At 47.2% G+C, this 19,800-nt stretch overlaps 2 protein-coding genes across 3 annotated transcripts in view; both read left to right on the top strand.

The window, feature by feature from the left end:
• Positions 1-8,347: 8,347 nt before the first annotated feature.
• On the top strand, positions 8,348-18,620 carry LOC311139209 (serine-threonine kinase receptor-associated protein-like). Of its 2 annotated transcripts, XM_084174114.1 has the most exons (10): positions 8,351-8,542; positions 8,659-8,892; positions 12,207-12,342; positions 14,107-14,188; positions 14,390-14,462; positions 14,546-14,645; positions 14,992-15,129; positions 15,397-15,533; positions 15,761-15,910; positions 17,859-18,620. In XM_084174114.1, exons 2-10 carry the CDS (start codon positions 8,781-8,783, stop codon positions 17,924-17,926), a joined length of 996 nt encoding a protein of 331 aa, XP_084030240.1. In that variant the 5' UTR covers positions 8,351-8,542; positions 8,659-8,780; the 3' UTR covers positions 17,927-18,620. The 2 variants fall into 2 exon arrangements, with proteins under 2 accessions (XP_084030239.1, XP_084030240.1); XM_084174113.1 differs by having other exon boundaries at positions 8,348-8,892.
• Positions 18,621-18,893: 273 nt separating this feature from the next.
• Positions 18,894-19,800, top strand: part of LOC311139748 (lamina-associated polypeptide 2-like) — a 30,587-nt gene continuing 29,680 nt past the window's right edge. Inside the window, exon 1 of the mRNA XM_084174687.1 lies at positions 18,894-19,488. Within this exon, the coding sequence (XP_084030813.1) occupies positions 19,258-19,488 (231 nt within the window). The 5' untranslated portion in view covers positions 18,894-19,257. The remainder of the gene's footprint in view (positions 19,489-19,800) is intronic.

Below are 19,800 nucleotides of genomic sequence, written 5' to 3'. Positions count from 1 at the left end.
CAAAAATGTCTAATGTGCTGTTGCATAAATTATGTAATATGCCAGGGAGATATGTATACTGTAGAAATCAAGTCTAAGTGTATGTTGTGTAGTAAGCTGTTAGTAGCCCATGTGCCTCACCCTAATAATTTGGTCCCTTTCTCCCTCATAACTTAGCCTACAATCATTGGCTGATTGCTCCCAACCCATAGTAATCCCCACCCAGTTGACTACTTTGTCCATGATGAAAACAAGATATGTCCATCTAGAGCCCTCTTTCTACCTCTATGTCACCACCTGAAAGACACTCAAGAAGCCCTCAATGGCAATGTCCATGCTAAAACAAGATATGAACGGTCATCCAACTCAGAATTCCAGTTCGCACCCTGATCTGTTTCACCGGTCTTTGTGATTGTCTCCACCCCCCTCCAGGTATCGCCCATCTTCCCCATTATCCCCAGTGTATTTATTCCTGTGCTCTCCGTTTGTCTGTTGCCAGTTCATTTTGCTTCGTCAAGCCTACCAGCTGTTTTCCCCTTGCCCCTGTCTTTTTCAAGTTCCTGTTTTGTAGTTTTCCCGGTTTTGACCATTCTGCCTGCCCTGAGCCTGCCTGCCGTTCTGTACCTTGTCACACCACCCTGGATTATTGACCTCTGCCTGCCCTGACCCTGAGACTGCCTGCCGTTCTGTACCTTTTGGTCTCTGATCTGGATTACTGACCTCTGCCTGACCTTGACCTGTCGTTTGCCTGCCCACTGTAATAAACATTTGTTACTTCGACACTGTCTGCACCTGGGTCTTCTCCTGAAACTTGATAGTACGAACTGGCCATGACTGACCAGCTCCACAACGCCATCTCCTTCCAAGGAGCCCCCATTGGCAACTAGGCAGAGCTAGGCTGTCTCCAGCCGAACGGCAATACAGGCTTCACACGAAGAGGTGCCTGTATTGTGGGACTACTGGTCATTTTGTGTCCACCTGTCCACTAAAAGACCAGGCTCACCGGTAGGAGCGAGTACTCTGGTGGGCCATACGGATAACTTTTCCTCTCCCCTTACTCGCATGCCATCTTGCTGTGGGGGAACCACTCGAAATCTCTCCGGGTACTCATCGATTCTGGGGCTGATGAGAGCTTTATGGACGCTACCCTGGCATCCGAGCTGGGCATCCCCACTCAGCCCCTCTCCATTCCCATGGATGTTAGAGCGCTGGACGAGCGCTCTATAGGCCCGGTCACCCACAATACCACCCCCATCAACCTACGAGTGTCAGGGAACCACAGCGAGACAATCCAATTCCTACTAGTTAAGTCTCCTCAGGTTCCTGTGGTATTGGGTTTCTGTTGGCTCCAGTGACACAACCCCTTTATTGACTGGTCTACTGGTGCCATCATGGGCTGGAGCCCGTTCTGCCACGCTCATTGCCTGAAGTCAGTGCAGCCTACCCCGGGATGTCTTCCTGGGGGCTTGGAAGTTGCCTCAGCCTCTCCACCATTCCCACGGAGTACCAGGACCAACGGGAGGTGTTCAGTAAGGCCCGGGCCACTTTGCTTCCACCGCACTGACCCTATGACTGCGGAATCAACCTTCTCCCAGGCACCACTCCGCCCCGGGGACGACTGTACTCGCTGTTGGGTCCGGAGACCAAGGCTATGGAGACCTACATTGAGGAATCCCTAGCTGCCGAGTTCATCCGTCCTCTGCCTCCCCCGCTGGCACAGGGTTCTTCTTTGTGGAGAAGAAGGACAAAACCCTGTGCCCGTGCATCGACTACCGGGGCCTCAATGACCTCACGGTGAAGAACCGCTACCCACTACCACTCATCTCCTCGGCCTTCGAGCAACTCCAGGGGGCCAACGTGTTCTCCAAGCTGGACCTATGGAACGCCTACCACCTGGTGCGGATACGGGAGGGGGACGAGTGGAAAACTGCCTTCAACACGGCCAGCGGTCACTATGAGTATCTGGTCATGCCATTTGGCCTTACCAATGCTCCAGCTGTGTTCCAGGCCCTGGTTAATGATGTACTCCGTGACATGTTGAACCGGTTCGTCTTCGTCTACCTCGACAACACCCTCGTCTTCTCCCGCTCCGCCCAAGAACACGTGCTCCACACCCGACAGGTCCTCCAACGCCTCCTGGAGAACCAGCTTTTTGTGAAAGCGAAGAAATGCGAATTCCATCGCTCCACCATCCCCTTCCTGGGCTACATCATCGCTGCAGGGAGTGTACAGATAGATCCCGGGAAGGTGAGAGCGATGGTGGATTGACCCCAGCTTACGTCCAGAGTGCAACTGCAACATTTCCGGGGATTTGCAAACTTTTATCGTCGCTTTAGCCAGGGTTATAGCACCCTGGCTTCCCCCCTGTCTGCACTCACCTCTCCCAAGGTTCCGTTCACATGGTCCCCAGCTGCTGACCAGGCGTTCCGGGACCTCAAACACTGTTTCACCACTGCTCCCATCTTGGTTCATCCTGACCCGTCCCGCCAGTTCGTGGTGGAGGCCGATGCTTCAGATGTCGGAGTGGGGGCGGTCCTGTCCCAGTGTTCGGCCCTGGACCTCAAGTTACATCCCTGCGCCTTCTTCTCCCATCGCCTCAACACCACAGAGAGGAATTACGATGTGGGGAATCGTGAGCTTCTCACGGTGAAGATGGCGTTGGAGGAGTGGAGGCACTGGCTGGAGGGGGCGGAACATCCGTTCATTGTATGGACAGACCACAAGAACTTGGAATATCTCCGCACCGCCAAGCGTCTCAATTCCCGGCAAGCTAGGTGGGCCCTGCTTTTCACCCGGTTCAACTTCTCCCTCTCATACCGACCAGAATCCAAGAATGTCAAGCCAGATGCGCTGTCACGCTGCTATAGCCCCGCGGCTACACCCCCGGAATCCGAGACCATCCTTCCCGTGCTTGGCGATGGCACTCAGTTGGGGAATAGGGAAGCAGGTCCGGGAGGCACAGCGTTCCCAGCCGAACCCTGGGGGGGGGGGTGGGCAGATAACCGGATGTTTGTTCCTGACGCTGTCCGCTCCTCGGTCCTGGAGTGGGCCCACTCCTCCAGGCTTGCCTGCCAGCCGGGCTCCTGTCAGACCCTGGCCTTTGTGCCACAATGCTTTTGGTGGCCTACCATGGTTCCTGACGTCTCCGTGTTCGTCGTTCCTGCACGATCTGTGCACAGAACAAGACTCCTGGGCAAGCTCTGGCTGGTCTCCTCCCACCTCTGCCTGTTCCTCACCGTCTCTGGTCTCACATATCCCTGGACTTTGTCACGGGAGTTCCCCCGTCTGATGGCAGCACCGCCATCCTAACAGTTGTGGACCAGTTTTCCAAAGCCGCCCACTTCATTCCTCTCGCCAAGCTACCCTCCGCCAAAGAGACGGCCCAGCTCATGGTGCAGCACGTCTTCTGGATCCATGGACTCCCAGTGGACATGGTCTCCGACCGGGGTCCTCAGTTCTCGTCCCGGTTCTGGAAGGCGTTCCGCACATTCATTGGGTCGTCGGCCAGCCTGTCCTCCGGTTTAAACCCTCAGTCCAACGGCCAGTCGGAGCAAGCTAACCAAGACCTGGAGACGACTCTGCGCTGCCTGGTCTTCGCCAACCCCACCACCTAGAGCCAGCAACTAGTGTGGGTCGAATACGTCCGCAACACCCTTCCCTGCTCTGCCACGGGTCTTTCACCCTTTGAGTGTTCCCTTTGAGTGTTCCCGGAGGAAGAGGTCGGCATACCCTCAGCCCAGATGTTTGTCCGTACCTGGAGAAGAGCCCGGTCGGCCCTTCTCAAGACCACCTCCAGGTATATACAACAAGCGGACCGCCACCGGACCCCGGTACCCCGGTATCGTCTCGGGCAGAAGGTATGGCTGTCCACCCGAGATCTGCCCCTCCGGGTGGAGTCCCGCAAACTTTCCCCCCGATTTATCGGCCCTTTCCCATCTCCAAGATCATTAGCCCCTCTGCTGTTCTTCTTCTGTTGCCCCGTACCCTCCGTATACATCCCACTTTTCATGTGTCTAGGATCAAACACATGTCTCACAGCCTTTTGTCTCCTGTTTCCACCTACATGTATCTTTCTTATAGTACTGCATCTTTCTTCAACCTTGTAGACAATCACACTGCTGGCTAATAATCAAGTTTATTAGGCCTAAATATTGTATATTGTATAGACCTGTACAACATTTTCTATGCATTAGAATCATCCACTTCGTCACATATGTATTATTTGAATCGAGCATCGAGGACCAGCAGTTTTTTCCTTGAAGGGATACTTCGGGATTTTGGTAATGAGTAATGGTAATACCCTTTATCTACTTCCCCAGAGTCAGATGAACTCGTGGATAGCATTTTTATGTCTCTGCGTGCAGTTTGAAGGAAGTTGCTAAATAGCGCTAGCACTCGGCGCACCAGGGCTACATGCTCGGCTCGTGTAGAAGAGTACACTAGGATGTCGTCGATGTATACTACCACACCCTGCCCATGCATGTCCCGGAAAATCTCGTCAACAAAGGATTGGAAGACTGAAGGAGCATTCATTAACCCGTATGGCATGACGAGATACTCGTAATGACCCGAGGTGGTGCTAAATGCTGTTTTCCATTCATCCCCCTCCCTAATGCGCACCAGATTGTACGCGCTCCTGAGATCCAACTTTGTGAAGAACCGCGCTCCGCGTAATGACTCTGTCATAGTCGCAATCAGTGGAAGAGGGTAACTGTACTTAACCGTGATCTGATTGAGACTACGGTAATCAATACACGGGCGCAAACCCCCGTCCTTCTTCTTCACAAAGAAGAAACTCGAGGAAACCGGGGAAGTGGAGGACCGTATGTATCCCTGTGCCAAGGACTCGGCTATGTAAGTCTCCATAGCCGCTGTCTCCTCTTGAGACAGGGGATACACACGGCTCCGCGGAAGTGCCGCTCCTGTTTGGAGATCTATCGCACAATCCCCCTGTCTATGAGGTGGTAGCCGTGTTGCCCTCGTTTTGCTGAACACAAGTGCTAAATCCTCATATTCAGGGGGAATGCGCATTGCGGGCACTTGGTTCGGACTCTCTACCGAGGTCGCCCCTAAGGAAACACCTAGACATCTCCCTACACACTGGGCAGACCACTCCATAAGAGCCCTCTGTTGCCACGCAATGGTAGGATCATGGGCGCTTAACCAGGGAAGCCCCAGCACCACGGGATACGCAGGAGAGTCAATCAGATAAAACTGAATGATCTCCTCATGACCCCCCTGCGTCGTCATCTTAAGTGGTGCTGTGACTTCTCTGATCAACCCCGACCCCAACGGCCGGCTGTCTAGGGCATGAACAGGAAAGGGGGCTTCTACCGGCCGAAGGGGAATTCCTAACCTATAACAAAATTCACGATCAACAAAATTCCCAGCTGCGCCTGAATCTACTAGCGCCTTATGCTGGGAATGAGGTGCCACCTGTGGAAATCTCACAGGTATACACATGTGACCAACAGAGAGCTCTGGGTAAGTGGGGCGCCTACTCACCTGAAATGACTCCCCAGTGCGTGACCTGTTGTCCCCTCTCCCAGGAGACCCTCCCCAGCACCTGGCCGCAGTGTGTCCTCCACGGCCACAGTTGGTGCAGGGGATGGCCCCCCTCGGGTTCTCTCTCCTCCTCTCTCTAGCGCCAGCACCTCCGAGCTCCATGGGAATCGGCTCGGAGGTGCTGGAGGGTGGAATGGACGACCCCCACTCGGGACGTCCGCGGGTAGCCAGCAGGGTGTCGAGACGGATGGAGATGTCCACCAACTGGTCGAAGGATAGGTTGGTGTCCCTGCAGGCCAGCTCACGACGAACGTCCTCTCGTAGGCTACACCGGTAATGGTCGATGAGGGCCCTCTCATTCCACCCCGCATCCGCCGCTAGAGTCCGGAACTCCAGGGCGAACTCCTGTGCGCTCCTCTTCCCCTGTCGGAGGTGGAACAGACGCTCCCCCGCCGCCTTCCCCTCAGGTGGATGATCGAACACAGCCCTGAAGCGGCGGGAGAACTCCGCGTAGGTGATGGTAGCGGCGTCTATTCCCCTCCATTCGGCGTTGGCCCACTCCAACGCCTTGCCGGATAGACAGGAGATGAGGGCGGAGACGCTCTCGTATCCCGAGGGCGCTGGGTGTATGGTGGCCAGGTAGAGTTCCACCTGCAGGAGGAACCCCTGACACCCGGCTGCAGAACCATCATATGCCCTCGGGAGCGAGAGCCGAATGCCACTGGGTTCCGGTGCTGGGAGAGGAGGACTGGCCGTTGGTGATGGTATGGTGTGAGAAGGCGTGGGAACCTCTCCCGTAACCAACCGGCGCAGAGTGTTGGACACCTCGTTCATGGCGGCCCCAAGTTGCCGGATCATGGTGTCTTGGTCGCTGATCCGATCCTCCAGCGACTTGGGTGCCGCCGCTGCTCCTGCTGACTCCATACTGGTGTGTTGTTCTGTCAAGGCTGAGGTGTATGTGGTGTGGGAGTCAGGCGCAGGACACCGAAGCTTAGTCCAACAAAGTTTACTTGTGAAACCACAAGGCAAAGATACAATGAACGGCCTCAAACAAAACAGAGGCGAGCAATTACGCAAGCTATGCGTAAAACAATAAAACAACAAAACAGAGAAAAAACACGCAGCACTACGGACAGGCAAAAAACAACACACAACCTAACCAATACGAAACAGGCAACTTATAGAACACGTAATCAGACACAAACGGACACAGGTGTAATAGACAGACAAAAGCAATCAAACATAGAAACATTCAACGGTGGCAGCTAGTACTCCGGGGACGACGAACGCCGAAGCCTGCCCGAACTAGGAGGAGGAGCAGCCTCGGCAGAATCCGTGACAGCCGGACTATAGTGAAACTGTGTCCTCAACGTCAGCAAGACAAAGGAGCTGATCGTGAACTACAGGAAACGGAGGGGCGAGCATTCCCCCATCCACATTCTTTGGAACTATAGTGGAGAGGGTCGAGAGCTTCAAGTTCCTCAGTGTCCACATCACTAAGGAATTAACATGGTCCACACACACCCACACAGTTGTGAAGAGGGCACGACAGCGCCTCTTCCCCCTCAGGAGGCTGAAAAGATTAGTCATGGGCCCTCAGATCCTCAAAAAGTCCTACAGCTGCACCATTGAGAGCATCTTGACTGGCTGAATCACCGCTTGGTACGACAACTGCAAGGCACCCGACTGCAAGGCTCTATAGAGGGTGATGAGTACCATCTGAGGTCCTGCCATCCAAGACCTCTATACCAGGCGATTGTCAAAGCCGTATGTTCTCTCTACTACCGCATGGCAAGTTGTACCAGCGCACCAAGTCTGGAAACATGCATACTGCATACTGACGCCACACACACCCTCACACACACATTTTCACACTCACCACATATGCTGCGGCTACTGTCTATTATTTGTCCTGTTGCCTAGTCACTTTACCCCTACCTATTTGTTCATAGCTACCTCAATTAACTTGTACCCCTGCACATCGACTCGGTACTGGTACTCCCTGTATATAGCCATGTTATTTGTACTCATTATTCACTGTGTATTTATTCCTCGTGCTACTATTTCTATTTTTTAAAATGATCTTTAACTCTGCATTGTTAGAAAATGACCCGTAAGTAAGCATTTCACTGTTAGTCTACACCTGTTGTTTACGAAGCATGTGACAAATACAATTTGATTCAATTTGATTTGTCCTCTGAGTACAGTGGAAAGTGTGCTTCTAGACCAGAACCCTGGGGGCCTTAATCCAGAGCCCTCTTTTTACTTCTATGTTTCATGTACAATCTATGCGTGGTCCTCTGTAGCTCAGCTGGTAGAGCACGGCGCTTGTAACGCCAAGGTAGTGGGTTCGATCCCCGGGACCACCCATACACAAAAAATGTATGCACGCATGACTGTAAGTCGCTTTGGATAAAAGCGTCTGCTAAATGGCATATTATTTAATATTATATGTGTGGCAAAACCATCTAAGGCAAGCTTACATGTTATTTCCAACATCATAAAGCTCTAAGAGCTTTCTTTGCACAAATTGTACCTCTCACACACCTGATGCTCTAGATTTTCATAGGGCCCCCAAAACAGTTCTGTAAATTTTATAAAATTATAATATCAAATGTAGCACATTAAAATAAGAGTCTTGATGATACAGATAAATACAGACAGGAGGATCAATCATTTGGAGTCTAAATGTAATTAATCAAATATTGTCCAAAAAAGTTGGTGAAAATTTTACAAATATTTGACAAAGCGCTAAATGATAGATGATTTCATTGTACCACCAATGATCTTGATCAATAACTTAGATTTGGGACTTTTATTTTGAAAAGACGTCAGCGTTCATGATACCGGAAGTATTTCTATATTTACAATGTTTTTTAAATACCTAAGGCCGCTAACTACACGTTGCTAGTTAGTTGCAATTTTGTAGCTATTAGCGCGTTATTTCCTAGCTGGGAGAGAAGCCCTTTGCCTTCACTGAAACATCAATATCTTCGCTTAATTCTTTCTCTTTTTTTCATAAAATCTAGTTAACGGTGGTTGCGTTAACTTCAAACTAGCTAGAATCGTTGGCTAGCTAATGTTTGTCAAGCTAACTTTGGTTCCATTGGAAGCTAACGTTAGCTATTCAGCACTAGCCAGAGTTTTAGCAATCTCATTCCATACATTAGCTAGCCAACGTTAGCTAGCCAGTTGCAAGCTGTGATTTATATTAATTAACTAGCTCCATACTTTTGGCGATTTTATTTATCATTTTGTATTGTTAACTAGCTAGTCAGTCTGAAACCAAGGTGAGCATGGCAATGAGACAGACACCACTCACCTGCTCTGGCCACACAAGACCTGTGGTGGATCTAGCCTTCAGTGGAATCACCCCATACGGGTATTTTCTCATCAGTGCCTGCAAAGGTAAGATATATTTCCTAGATACGGTCCTTGTTGTAGTAGATAACCATAGATCATTGTTTAGAAAATATTGAATGTAAAGTTGCATCACCGCCTTTTCTTAGGTGGGAGTCAGAATAGAGAGGGGAATTGAATAGATGTATTTTGAAAATGATCATCAGACTTTCACTTATGTATGTGCTACAGTTGGAGGTACTGTAGTTGTCTAACCACTTGTGAATGTACTAACCACTTATTAATGTTCCTTCTTGTAAAATTTCTTTTTGATACTGTTGCAAAGCTAACTAAAAAGCAGCATTCCCTAAGAGAGGATGGTTTTCACTTCAGCAGTGATAAATTCATGAACTTCTTTGAGGAAAAGATCATGACCATTAGAAAGCAAATTACGGACTCCTCTTTGAATCTGCGTATTCCTCCAGGGCTTAGCTGTCCTGGATCTGCACAGCTCTGCGAGGGCCTGGGATCGGGAGAGACACTTAAGTGTTTTAGTACTATATCTCTTGACACAATGATGAAAATAATCATGGCCTCTAAACCTTCAAGCTGCATACTGGATCCTATTCCTACTAAACTGCTGAAGGAGCTGCTTCCTGTGCTTGGCCCTCCTATGTTGAACATAATAAACAGCTCTCTATCCACCGGATGTGTACCAAACTCACTAAAAGTGGCAGTGATAAAGCCTCTCTTGAAAAAGCCAAACCTTGACCCGGAAAATATAAAAAACTATCGGCCAATATCGAATCTTCCATTCCTCTCAAAAATTTTAGAAAAAGCTGTTGCGCAGCAACTCACTGCTTTTCTGAAGACAAACAATGTATACGAAATGCTTCAGTCTGGTTTTAGACCCCATCATAGCACTGAGACTGCACTTGTGAAGGTGGTAAATGACCTTTTAATGGCGTCAGACCGAGGCTCTGCATCTGTCCTCGTGCTACTAGACCTTAGTGCTGCCTTTGACACCATCGATCACCACATTCTTTTGGAGAGACTGGAAACCCAAATTGGTCTACACGGACAAGTTCTGGCCTGGTTTAGATCCTACCTGTCGGAAAGATATCAGTTTGTCTCTGTGAATGGTCTGTCCTCCGACAAATCAACTGTACATTTCGGTGTTCCTCAAGGTTCCGTTTTAGGACCACTATTGTTTTCACTATATATTTTACCTCTTGGGGATGTTATTCGAAAACATAATGTTAACTTTCACTGCTATGCGGATGACACACAGCTGTACATTTCAATGAAGCATGGTGAAGCCCCAAAATTGCCCTCGCTAGAAGCCTGTGTTTCAGACATAAGGAAGTGGATGGCTGAAAACTTTTTACTTTTAAACTCGGACAAAACAGAGATGCTTGTTCTAGGTCCCAAGAAACAAAGAGATCTTCTGTTAAATCTGACAATTCATCTTGATGGTTGTAAAGTCGTCTCAAATAAAACTGTGAAGGACCTAGGCGTTACTCTTGACCCTGATCTCTCTTTTGACGAACATATCAAGACTGTTTCAAGGACAGCTTTTTTCCATCTACGTAACATTGCAAAAATCAGAAATTTTCTGTCCAAAAATGATGCAGAAAAATTAATCCATGCATTTGTTACTTCTAGATTAGACTACTGCAATGCTCTATTTTCCGGCTACCCGGATAAAGCACTAAATAAACTTCAGTTAGTGCTAAATACGGCTGCTAGAATCCTGACTAGAACCAAGAAATTTGATCATATTACTCCAGTGCTAGCTTCCCTACACTGGCTTCCTGTTAAGGCAAGGGCTGATTTCAAGGTTTTACTGTTAACCTATAAAGCGTTACATGGGCTTGCTCCTACCTATCTTTCCGAGTTGGTCCTGCCGTACATACCAATACGTACGCTACGGTCACAAGACGCAGGCCTCCTAATTGTCCCTAGAATTTCTAAGCAAACAGCGGGAGGCAGGGCTTTCTCCTATAGATCTCCATTTTTATGGAACAGTCTGCCTACCCATGTGAGAGACGCAGACTCGGTCTCAACCTTTAAGTCTTTACTGAAGACTTATCTCTTCAGTAGGTCATATGATTGAGTGTAGTCTGGCCCAGGAGTGTGAAGGTGAACGGAAAGGCTGGAGCAACGAACAGCCCTTGCTGTCTCTGCCAGGCCGGTTCCCCTCTCCACTGGGGTTCTCTGCCTCTAACCCTGTTGCAGGGGCTGAGTCACTGGCCTGCTGGTGCTCTTTCATGCCGTCCCTGGGAGGGGTGCGTCACTTGAGTGGGTTGAGTTACTGACGTGATCTTCCTGTCTGGGTTGGCGCCCCCCCCCCCCCTTGGTTTGTGCTGTGGTGGAGACCTCTGTGGGCTATACTCGGCCTTGTCTCAGGATTGTAAGTTGGTGGTTGGGGATATCCCTCTAGTGGTGCGGGGGCTGTGCTTTGGCGGAGTGGGTGGGGTTATATCCTTCCTGTTTGGCCCTGTCCGGGGGTTTCTTCGGATGGGGCCACAGTGTCTCCGGACCGCTCCTGTCTCAGCCTCCAGTATTTATGCTGCAGTAGTTTATGTGTCGGGGGGCTGGGGTTAGTTGGTTATACCTGGAGTACTTCTCCTGTCTTATCCAGTGTCCTGTGTGAATTTAAGTATGCTCTCTCTAATTCTCTCGTTCTCTCTTTCTCTCTGAGAACCTGAGCCCTAGGACCATACGTCAGGACTACCGGGCATGATGACACCCTGCTGCCCCCAGTCCGCCTGGCCTTGCTGCTATTCCAGTTTCAACTGTTCTGCCTGCGGCTACGAAACCCCTACCTGTCCCAGACCTGCTGTTTTCAACTCTAAATGATCGGCTATGAAAAGCCAACTGAGAGACCTGAGCCCTAGGACCATACGTCGGGACTACCGGCCGTGGTGACTCCTTGCTATCCCCAGTCCGCCTGGCCTTGCTGCTATTCCAGTTTAAACTGTTCTGCCTGCGGTTATGGAACCCCTACCTGTCCCAGACCTGCTGTTTTAAACTCTAATGATCGGCTATGAAAAGCCAACTGAGATTTATTCCTGATTATTATTTGACCATGCTTGTCACTTATGAACATTTTTGAACATCTTGGCATGGTTCTGTTATAATCTCCACCCGGCACAGCCAGAAGAGGACTGGCCACCCCTCATAGCCTGGTTCCTCTCTAGGTTTCTTCCTAGGTTTTGCCTTTCTAGGGAGTTTTTCCTAGCCACCGTGCTTCTACACCTGCATTACTAGCTGTTTGGGGTTTTAGGCTGGGTTTCTGTACAGCACTTCGAGATATTAGCTGATGTAAGAAGGGCTATATAAAATAAAATTGATTGATTGATTGAAAAATTGATTGATAGATGGCAAACCCATGTTGCGCCAGGGAGACACAGGGGACTGGATCGGAACGTTCCTGGGTCACAAGGGTGCTGTCTGGGGGGCCACTCTGAATAATGAAGCCACCAAGGCAGCCACTGCTGCTGCAGACTTCACTGCGTATGTATTTAGGCCTACAACATAGCCTGGCCATGACCATGTTATGACAACAATATAGAGAGCAATAGTAATGGTGTCTTTTTGTAGGCACTAACGGAGGCTAGCTCTTGATCATGACTCTCAGTTCCATTACACATAAGAGTCATTGGACAAAGGCATCTTCTGTATGGGGGAGTTTTGTTAAGAGCAGCAACGCTCAATCTGAACATTAACACGTGTCGCTTGCGGTACGGTTTTGGAAGAATAAGGACCTTATCTTTCATATCAGTGAGAAATAATAAAAATAAAAAAAAGGTTAAATTGATACACCTTGATAGGGATAGGGTTAGTGTTGCCATATTTCCATGTTACAGCGCTTGCTTATGGAAGACAAGTGGCGACCACCTGTACTAATTGGCTATCTAGCATTCTCCGAACACCTGTGTGTAAGATTAACTCGGGGGGTGTAGCGAAAGTGTAGTTTTGTCGGAGTTTTGTCGGATGGAGGCACCCATAGCTGTATGGATCAGTGCAAAACTGTTACAGTAAGTTTATATTTGATTTGAAGGATCCTTTCTCGCTGATGAAAGATAAAGGCCATATGTTTCAAAAGCTGTATTGCAAGCGATGGTTATTGGCATTTCTAAACGTTAAAACAAAGCCTCAGGATTGTAGTTCACATGAGCCAGTCGTGGGCGCAACTTATGGCTGAAAACTGTAGGGAGAAGGCAGAATGCCGCCTAGAGTTTTTGAGGGCTATAACGGAGGCTAACTTCGACCATGGCTTGTTGGCCAACGCCTATGGGAAAATTAATGTTTTTGGGGGGATAAACAGCGAAAATAAGGCCTGTGGTAAACAAGGGCTTAGGAGGTCTTATACGTTTTGTTCTATGAGTTTATTATGAAGCATTTCTGTAATGAAAACAAGTAATAAGCTAACAATATACTAACATGTAAAAGATAAAACTACACCTCAGTTCGCATGCCTTTGATGTCTAGCTAACAGGCTTATCTTACCTTATCAGAGTCAATTCTGGACAACATCGTTTGGGAACCAATAAAACAAGCACCTTCCCGCTGAAGAGATATGGTTGCAGCCTGGAGCAAAACAATATACCATCCTTGCATTTTTGTTTGAGCAGGTAGCTAACTAGCTTTTTGACAGACTAGTATAGCGTAGACTAGTTTGCGTGGTCGTGAGACATTTTGCCACCTGTTGTAGTTCCATTTCTCTGACAGTTAGCAACTGACTTATTTTGAGCACATAAAGGCTTCATAATTCATAAAGGTCATGTTAACTGACTGATATTATCTCATAGAACAAAACATATAAGATCTCCTAAGCCTGTGTTAACCTCAGACCTTATTTTCGGCGTATATCCCAAAACCCCAGTATTTCCCCCAGAGGAATGGTGAACGAACCATAGGTAGAAAATGCCAACTCATTTCTGATTTTTAGGACTACAAGCTGGCTGGCTCTATAAGAGTTGGATACAGCAAATACAGTATAGAACCAGGCTATAACTCTATACTGTAATTCAAAACAGAATGAGTGGAAAGTCTTCCAATTATTCAGATTGTTCAATGAGAGATCTCCAAGATTTCTGACATTAGCTTATTACTCTCGTAGCCTGGGAGCTTGTCTGTCTGCTTTAGCCAACTACTTTGTCATTTCAACAACATAGTTAGTGAAAGCAAAAGCATGTCTGGCAAGTGGTAACTAGGCTACTGTATTATTTTTCTTGGCTGATATACTGATAATGACTGTATCTCTTTGCTCTTCAGGAAGGTGTGGGATGCCGTGACTGGAGATGAGGTCCTCACGCTGGCACACAAGCACATTGTCAAGTCTGTCAATTTTACTCAGGTACTACGGTTACTTGGTACTAATATGGGTTTTACTGTATGTGTCAAATTTATGAGATTGAGGACTTCAATTATCCCTGTCATGACAGTGTAAAGCTGTTTACATGTCTCGTATCTTATTTTTTGGGGGGGATATTCTTACTGGACTTTCATGTATTTAATATTTGAGTCAACTTCTTCCCCCTCTATTCCTCTCTGGCAGGATAGCAGTTGTCTGTTAACAGGAGGGAATGATAAGATAATACGCATCTACGACTTCAACAAACCTGAAGCAGGTTTGTACCAATGCAAGCCCTTGTTTAATTGTTTGTCAACTTTTGGTTGTGTTTAGATAAGTATTGTGTTTTGTTTCCCTCAGAACCGCAAGAGATTACGGGGCACACGTCTGCCATAAAGAAAGCCCTGTGGTGTAACAACGACACACAGATCCTCTCTGCCGCTGATGACAAAACTGTACGGTCAGTGCTCTTTGATCTACCTGGTTCTACATTTGTCATGGATATTTTCAGGATGCCAAAAGGCTGATAGGATGACCACACACATTATATCCTATCGGGAACATTTGGAAGCATTTGCAGTCATTTTCCCTTGGGGCCAAACGTCTCTGCCCACTATGAACACAGGAGGGCAGTGTGTGACTATCAACATTGAAAAGTGTTAAACATTCTATGGTCATACAAGTCTGGCCATCACTCTCTCTTAGATTTTTGCTGTCATTTCTTGATGACTTTTCAATTAATAAAGTACTGTATCTATTGATCAAAAATAGCTATTCCTATGTACGGTCTCTATTCCTTTGTGTAGACTGTGGGACAGGAATTCCACTGAGGTTGTGAAGCAGCTCTCCTTCGACATGTCAGTCAGCAGCATGGAGTACATCCCTGACGGAGAGGTTTTGGTCATCACCTATGGAAAGACCATAGCGTTCTACAATGCCCTCAGGTACAGTACAGAAAACCCAGGCATTGACCTCAGGCATAGCTCGAGGCAGACTTTGCCACTAACCACAGATCCTAGCCTAAACCATTAGGGGAGTGATAAAATATCTGACCCTGTTTCATTGGTTAGGGACTACTTTTACCTACTCCTCAGGGGTGGTCATAGCATACAGTATTGACATCCATTATAGTTTGATTTAGCTCATATTTTATTGTAATTGCTAGTGCTAAAGCTGTGTGTTACCTTACTCTGACTTGTGTTTCTCCCAAGCCTTGACATGATCAAGACTGTGGATGCCCCTGCCTCCATTCACTCTGCCTCGCTGCATCCAGATAAGGACTTCTTTGTTGCCGGGGGAGACGACTTCAAGCTCTACAAATTTGACTACGGCACCAAGGAGGAGTTGGGTAAGCAGCAGCTCACACTACAAAAAACTTCACAAGGAGTCAAATAAAATCACACCAATTTATATGAGAATGCTCACTCAATCCTAACGATCTCGCTGACATTGACCGTATACTGTAGGACATGAGTGGCTGCTTCACATGTATGGCTTTATAACCTGTGTGTGGACATGTTTAGGGTTCAGGTCATGTTTAACACTGCTGTGGCTCTCTCGCCACTCCTCCTGTAGAGTCGTACAAGGGCCACTTTGGGCCAGTCCACTGCGTGCGGTTCAGTCCAGACGGGGAGCTGTATGCCAGTGGCTCTGAGGATGGAACGCTCCGGCTGTGGCAGACTGCGGTCGGCAAAACCTATGGCCTGTGGAAGTGTGTCCTTCCTGGTGAGTTTTCATGTTTAATTCCAAATTAATAGGGACTACTAGTTCCTAGGAACTTTAGTATCTGAAATGACTAGGTAGGTATAAGCAATATGGCAAATAAAATTACCTACAGTGCATTCAGAAAGTGTTCAGACCCCTTGACTTTTTCCACATTTTGTTACGTTACAGCCTTATTCTAAAATTGATGATTTTCCCCCCTCAATCCACACACAATACCCCATAATGACAAGGCAAAAACAGGTTTTTATAAATTTTTGCACATTTATAAAAAAGTGATATTACATTTACATAAATATTCAGACCCTTTACAGAGTACTTTGTTGAAACACCTTTGGCAGCGATTTAAAGCCTAGAGTCTTCTTGAGTATGACGCTACAAGTTTGGCAGACCTGTATTTGGGGAGTTTCTCCCATTCTTCTCTGCAGATCCTCTCAAGCTCTGTCAGGTTGGATGGGGAGCGTCGCTGCACAGCTATTTTCAGGTCTCTCCAGAGATGTTAGATCGGGTTCAAGTCCGGGATCTGGCTAGGCCACTCAAGCACATTCAGAGACATGTCCCGAAGCCACTCCTGCATTGTCTTTGCTGTGTGCTTAGGGTTGTTGTCCTGTTGGAAGGTGAACCTTCGTCCCAGTCTGCGGGCCTGAGCGCTCTGGAGCAGGTTTTCAACAATGATCTCTCTGTACTTTGCTCTGTTCATCTTTCTCTCGATCCTGATTAGTCTCCCAGTCCCTGCCGCTGAAAAACATCCCCACAGCATGATGCTGCCATCACCATAGGGATGGTGCCAGGTTTCCTCCAGACGTGACTAGGGCTGTTGCGGTGACCGTATTACCGCCACACTGGCGGTCACGAGTCATGAAGGTAGTCAAATTCCATGTGACCGTTTAGTCACGGTAATTAGGCTTCTCCAAGCTCTGATGCTGCTGCTGGTCATTAGTAGCCTACCAAACTTGCTAACTGCCTGGTAGTCAACACTCTATTGTCCCTCTAATCACTCTGACATCAATGCAAATGTGTTGAAAATCTCATCAAACACTTCATGAAAGCTCATGTTGCGCAACATTTCTATAGGCTATGCAATTGCATGAGAAAAGAGAGTGATGGCCTCTACTAAAAAGAGGAGGATCTCATCAGCTTTCTATAGCTTTCTGCCACTACCATGCTTCACCGTAGGGATGGTATTGGCCAGGTGATGAGCGGTGCCTGGTTTCATCCAGACGTGACACTTGGCATTCAGGCCAAAGAGTTCAATCTGGGTTTCATCAGTCCAGAGAATCTTGTTTCTCATGGTCTGAGAGTCCTTTAGGTGCCTTTTGACAACTAAGCGGGCTGTCATGTGCCTTTTTACTGAGGAGTGGCTTCCGTCTGGCCACTCTACCATAAAGACCTGACTGGTGGAGTGCTGCAGAGATGGTTGTCCTTCTGGTAGAGGAACTCTGGAGCGCTGTCAGTGACCATAGGGTTCTTTGTCACATCCCTGACCAAGGCCCTTCTCTCCCGATTGCTCAGATTGGCCAAGCGGCCAACTCTAGGAAGAGTGTTGGTGGTTCCAAACTTCTTCCATTTAAGAATGATGGAGGCCACTGTGTTATTGGGCAGTGCTGCAGAAATGTTTTGGTACGCTTCCCCAGATCTATGCCTCGACACAATCCTGTCTCGGAGCTCTACAGACAATCCTTCAATCTCAAAAACCTGTTTTTGCTTTGTCATTATGGGGTATTGTGTGTAGATTGATGAGGAAAAACATGAATTTAATACATTTTAGAATAAGGCTGTAACGTACAAAATGTGGAAAAAGTGAAGGTCTGAATACTTTCCGAATGCACTGTATCTTATCGGAAGGGGTACTGACTTCGTTAAGATGCATGAAACTGAAATGAAACCAACCATGCATCTGTCACACACTAATAGCTAGGCAAATGTCATTGAGTGTTATTTTCCTCAACAGAAGAGCTGGTGTCCGAGAACTCTGACACAATATACTGCACTCCTGCTGCTCCTGAGATCAAGGCCTGAGCCAGGGGAGGAGATCAAAGAAAGGAGAGCAGAAGAAGGAAGGAGGTGAGGAGAAGAGCAGGGTGTTCCAGTCTCTTCAGAACACCAAGCCCCAGCAAGGACCTGAGCCCCTCCTCTTCACCAGGAACTGATCTGGAGTTGAGCTCCCGATTTACACACATGTTCAGGCAGACCCAACACACACTCATCTAATACACATACAAAATGGTAACTAGTTGTAATTAGAAGAATACACACACAGAGAGATTGGGCTCCAGAGGAAAGTAGTAGACCTATGAGCATCAGGCTCATCGCTGCCTGCTTTCTCTCTGATCAGCTCAGTCTGTCCCCCCTGGTCTGTCTGTTCAACACTGTGACCCCATGAGCAATTTTTGTTTCAAATGTATTGACTACAGGGGCAATTTGGCTTTCGGTGATTTTTTTCTCTCCATTTTACAATAAGGGAATACACACATAGTTACATGGGGGAGGGAAACCAATGATATCTTTGAGAAATTATGTTAATTTTCTCAATGAAATGATCTTAAATTCAGTAAAAGTGGTATTTTGTCCATAGGTGTACCTTAAACTAGTATATGGGGAAATGTTCTGTAACAGGCAGAGAGTAAAATTACTTAAGTTGTTTGCTTTGTATTTTTGTCCTTGGTTGCAACATTGCAGTTATGTAATTAAATAAAGAGATGCATACATTTTATTTTCTTTAAGCACACAAAATGCTTTTTGTTGTGGCAAGACGACAAGTTCTTGTATCAATTAAATGATAGTGCTTTGCAGTGCATTGTGCAAATGGCTTGACTCACAGATGAATGTGCTGTATACGTTTAAAATGTAAATAGAGGGAAAATATAAATCTATGTATTTCGGTAGCTCATGAACGCCTAAAACGTGCATGTATCCTCTACCAATGGCAAAGGCCGATGTTACCGCTCTTGCCCAATAGTGTCTGCTTTCACAGGGCAGTGGTTTTACACACAGATGGTTCCATTCTCACCCCATAGCTGTGTTCTTTCAATGTTCGCAGAGGGCTGGTGTCCTAGCAAGCTAGCAGATATTGGTATGATAGCCCAAACCCACGTAGTTCAAATGGGAGGTTTGTCTTGTGTTTAGCGCTTTCACATCTTCATTCTACTGAGAAGAGCTTTACAAAAGAGGAACCGAAACTAGTAAGCTAACGTGCTCAAATTGTTATAGGAAGCTTGAAGTATCAAGTTTGTGTACACGGGTAGTTGTGCAGATGTAATCCACCAAGAGGCGCTAGTTAGCTAACATAGCCAGCTAAATACTTCATTTTGTTGTTACCGAAGCGGAGTTTCTTTTTCATAGCGAGCAACATGCCGGAATATCTGGAAGACCCATCTGTTCTCACCAAAGATAGACTCAAGAGCGAGCTTTTAGCCAACAATGTTGCTCTCCCGACCGGAGACCAGCGAAAGGACATTTATGTGCAGCTATATCTGAAAAACTTGACCGTGCAGAACAAGAAGATCCCCTCTACAGACGCCTTTTCTAGCGATGAGGAGTTGCCATTCCCCGTAGTCTCAAACAAAAGTCGCTCGGGCAGGGTGAGTTGTTTAAGATTTTACGTTCCCGCGCGCGAATATAATATTTGTAACAATGTTTCCAGTGTGAATTTTGCAAGTACATTTTTGTAGGAAAGACATTACTGTTTTGTAGTGTTTTTAATCTCCCTTATCGATGTAATTTGGACTTCTAGGTAATTACATTTTCTGTAAGATTGTTTTAAATGCATACAACTAAAATCTCCATATTTTAAATTACAGCGAGTTCCATCTCGTTTAAATATAAAAACAAACACATGTTAGCTGTATCGTATTACAAATAAGCTGTAAATTTCCCGCTTAAAATATCTGCCA

The sequence above is a fragment of the Coregonus lavaretus genome, assembly GCF_964263955.1.
Source record: "Coregonus lavaretus genome assembly, chromosome: 13".
Classification (NCBI taxonomy): domain Eukaryota; kingdom Metazoa; phylum Chordata; class Actinopteri; order Salmoniformes; family Salmonidae; genus Coregonus; species Coregonus lavaretus.
This window is presented reverse-complemented; position numbering and strand designations above follow the sequence as displayed.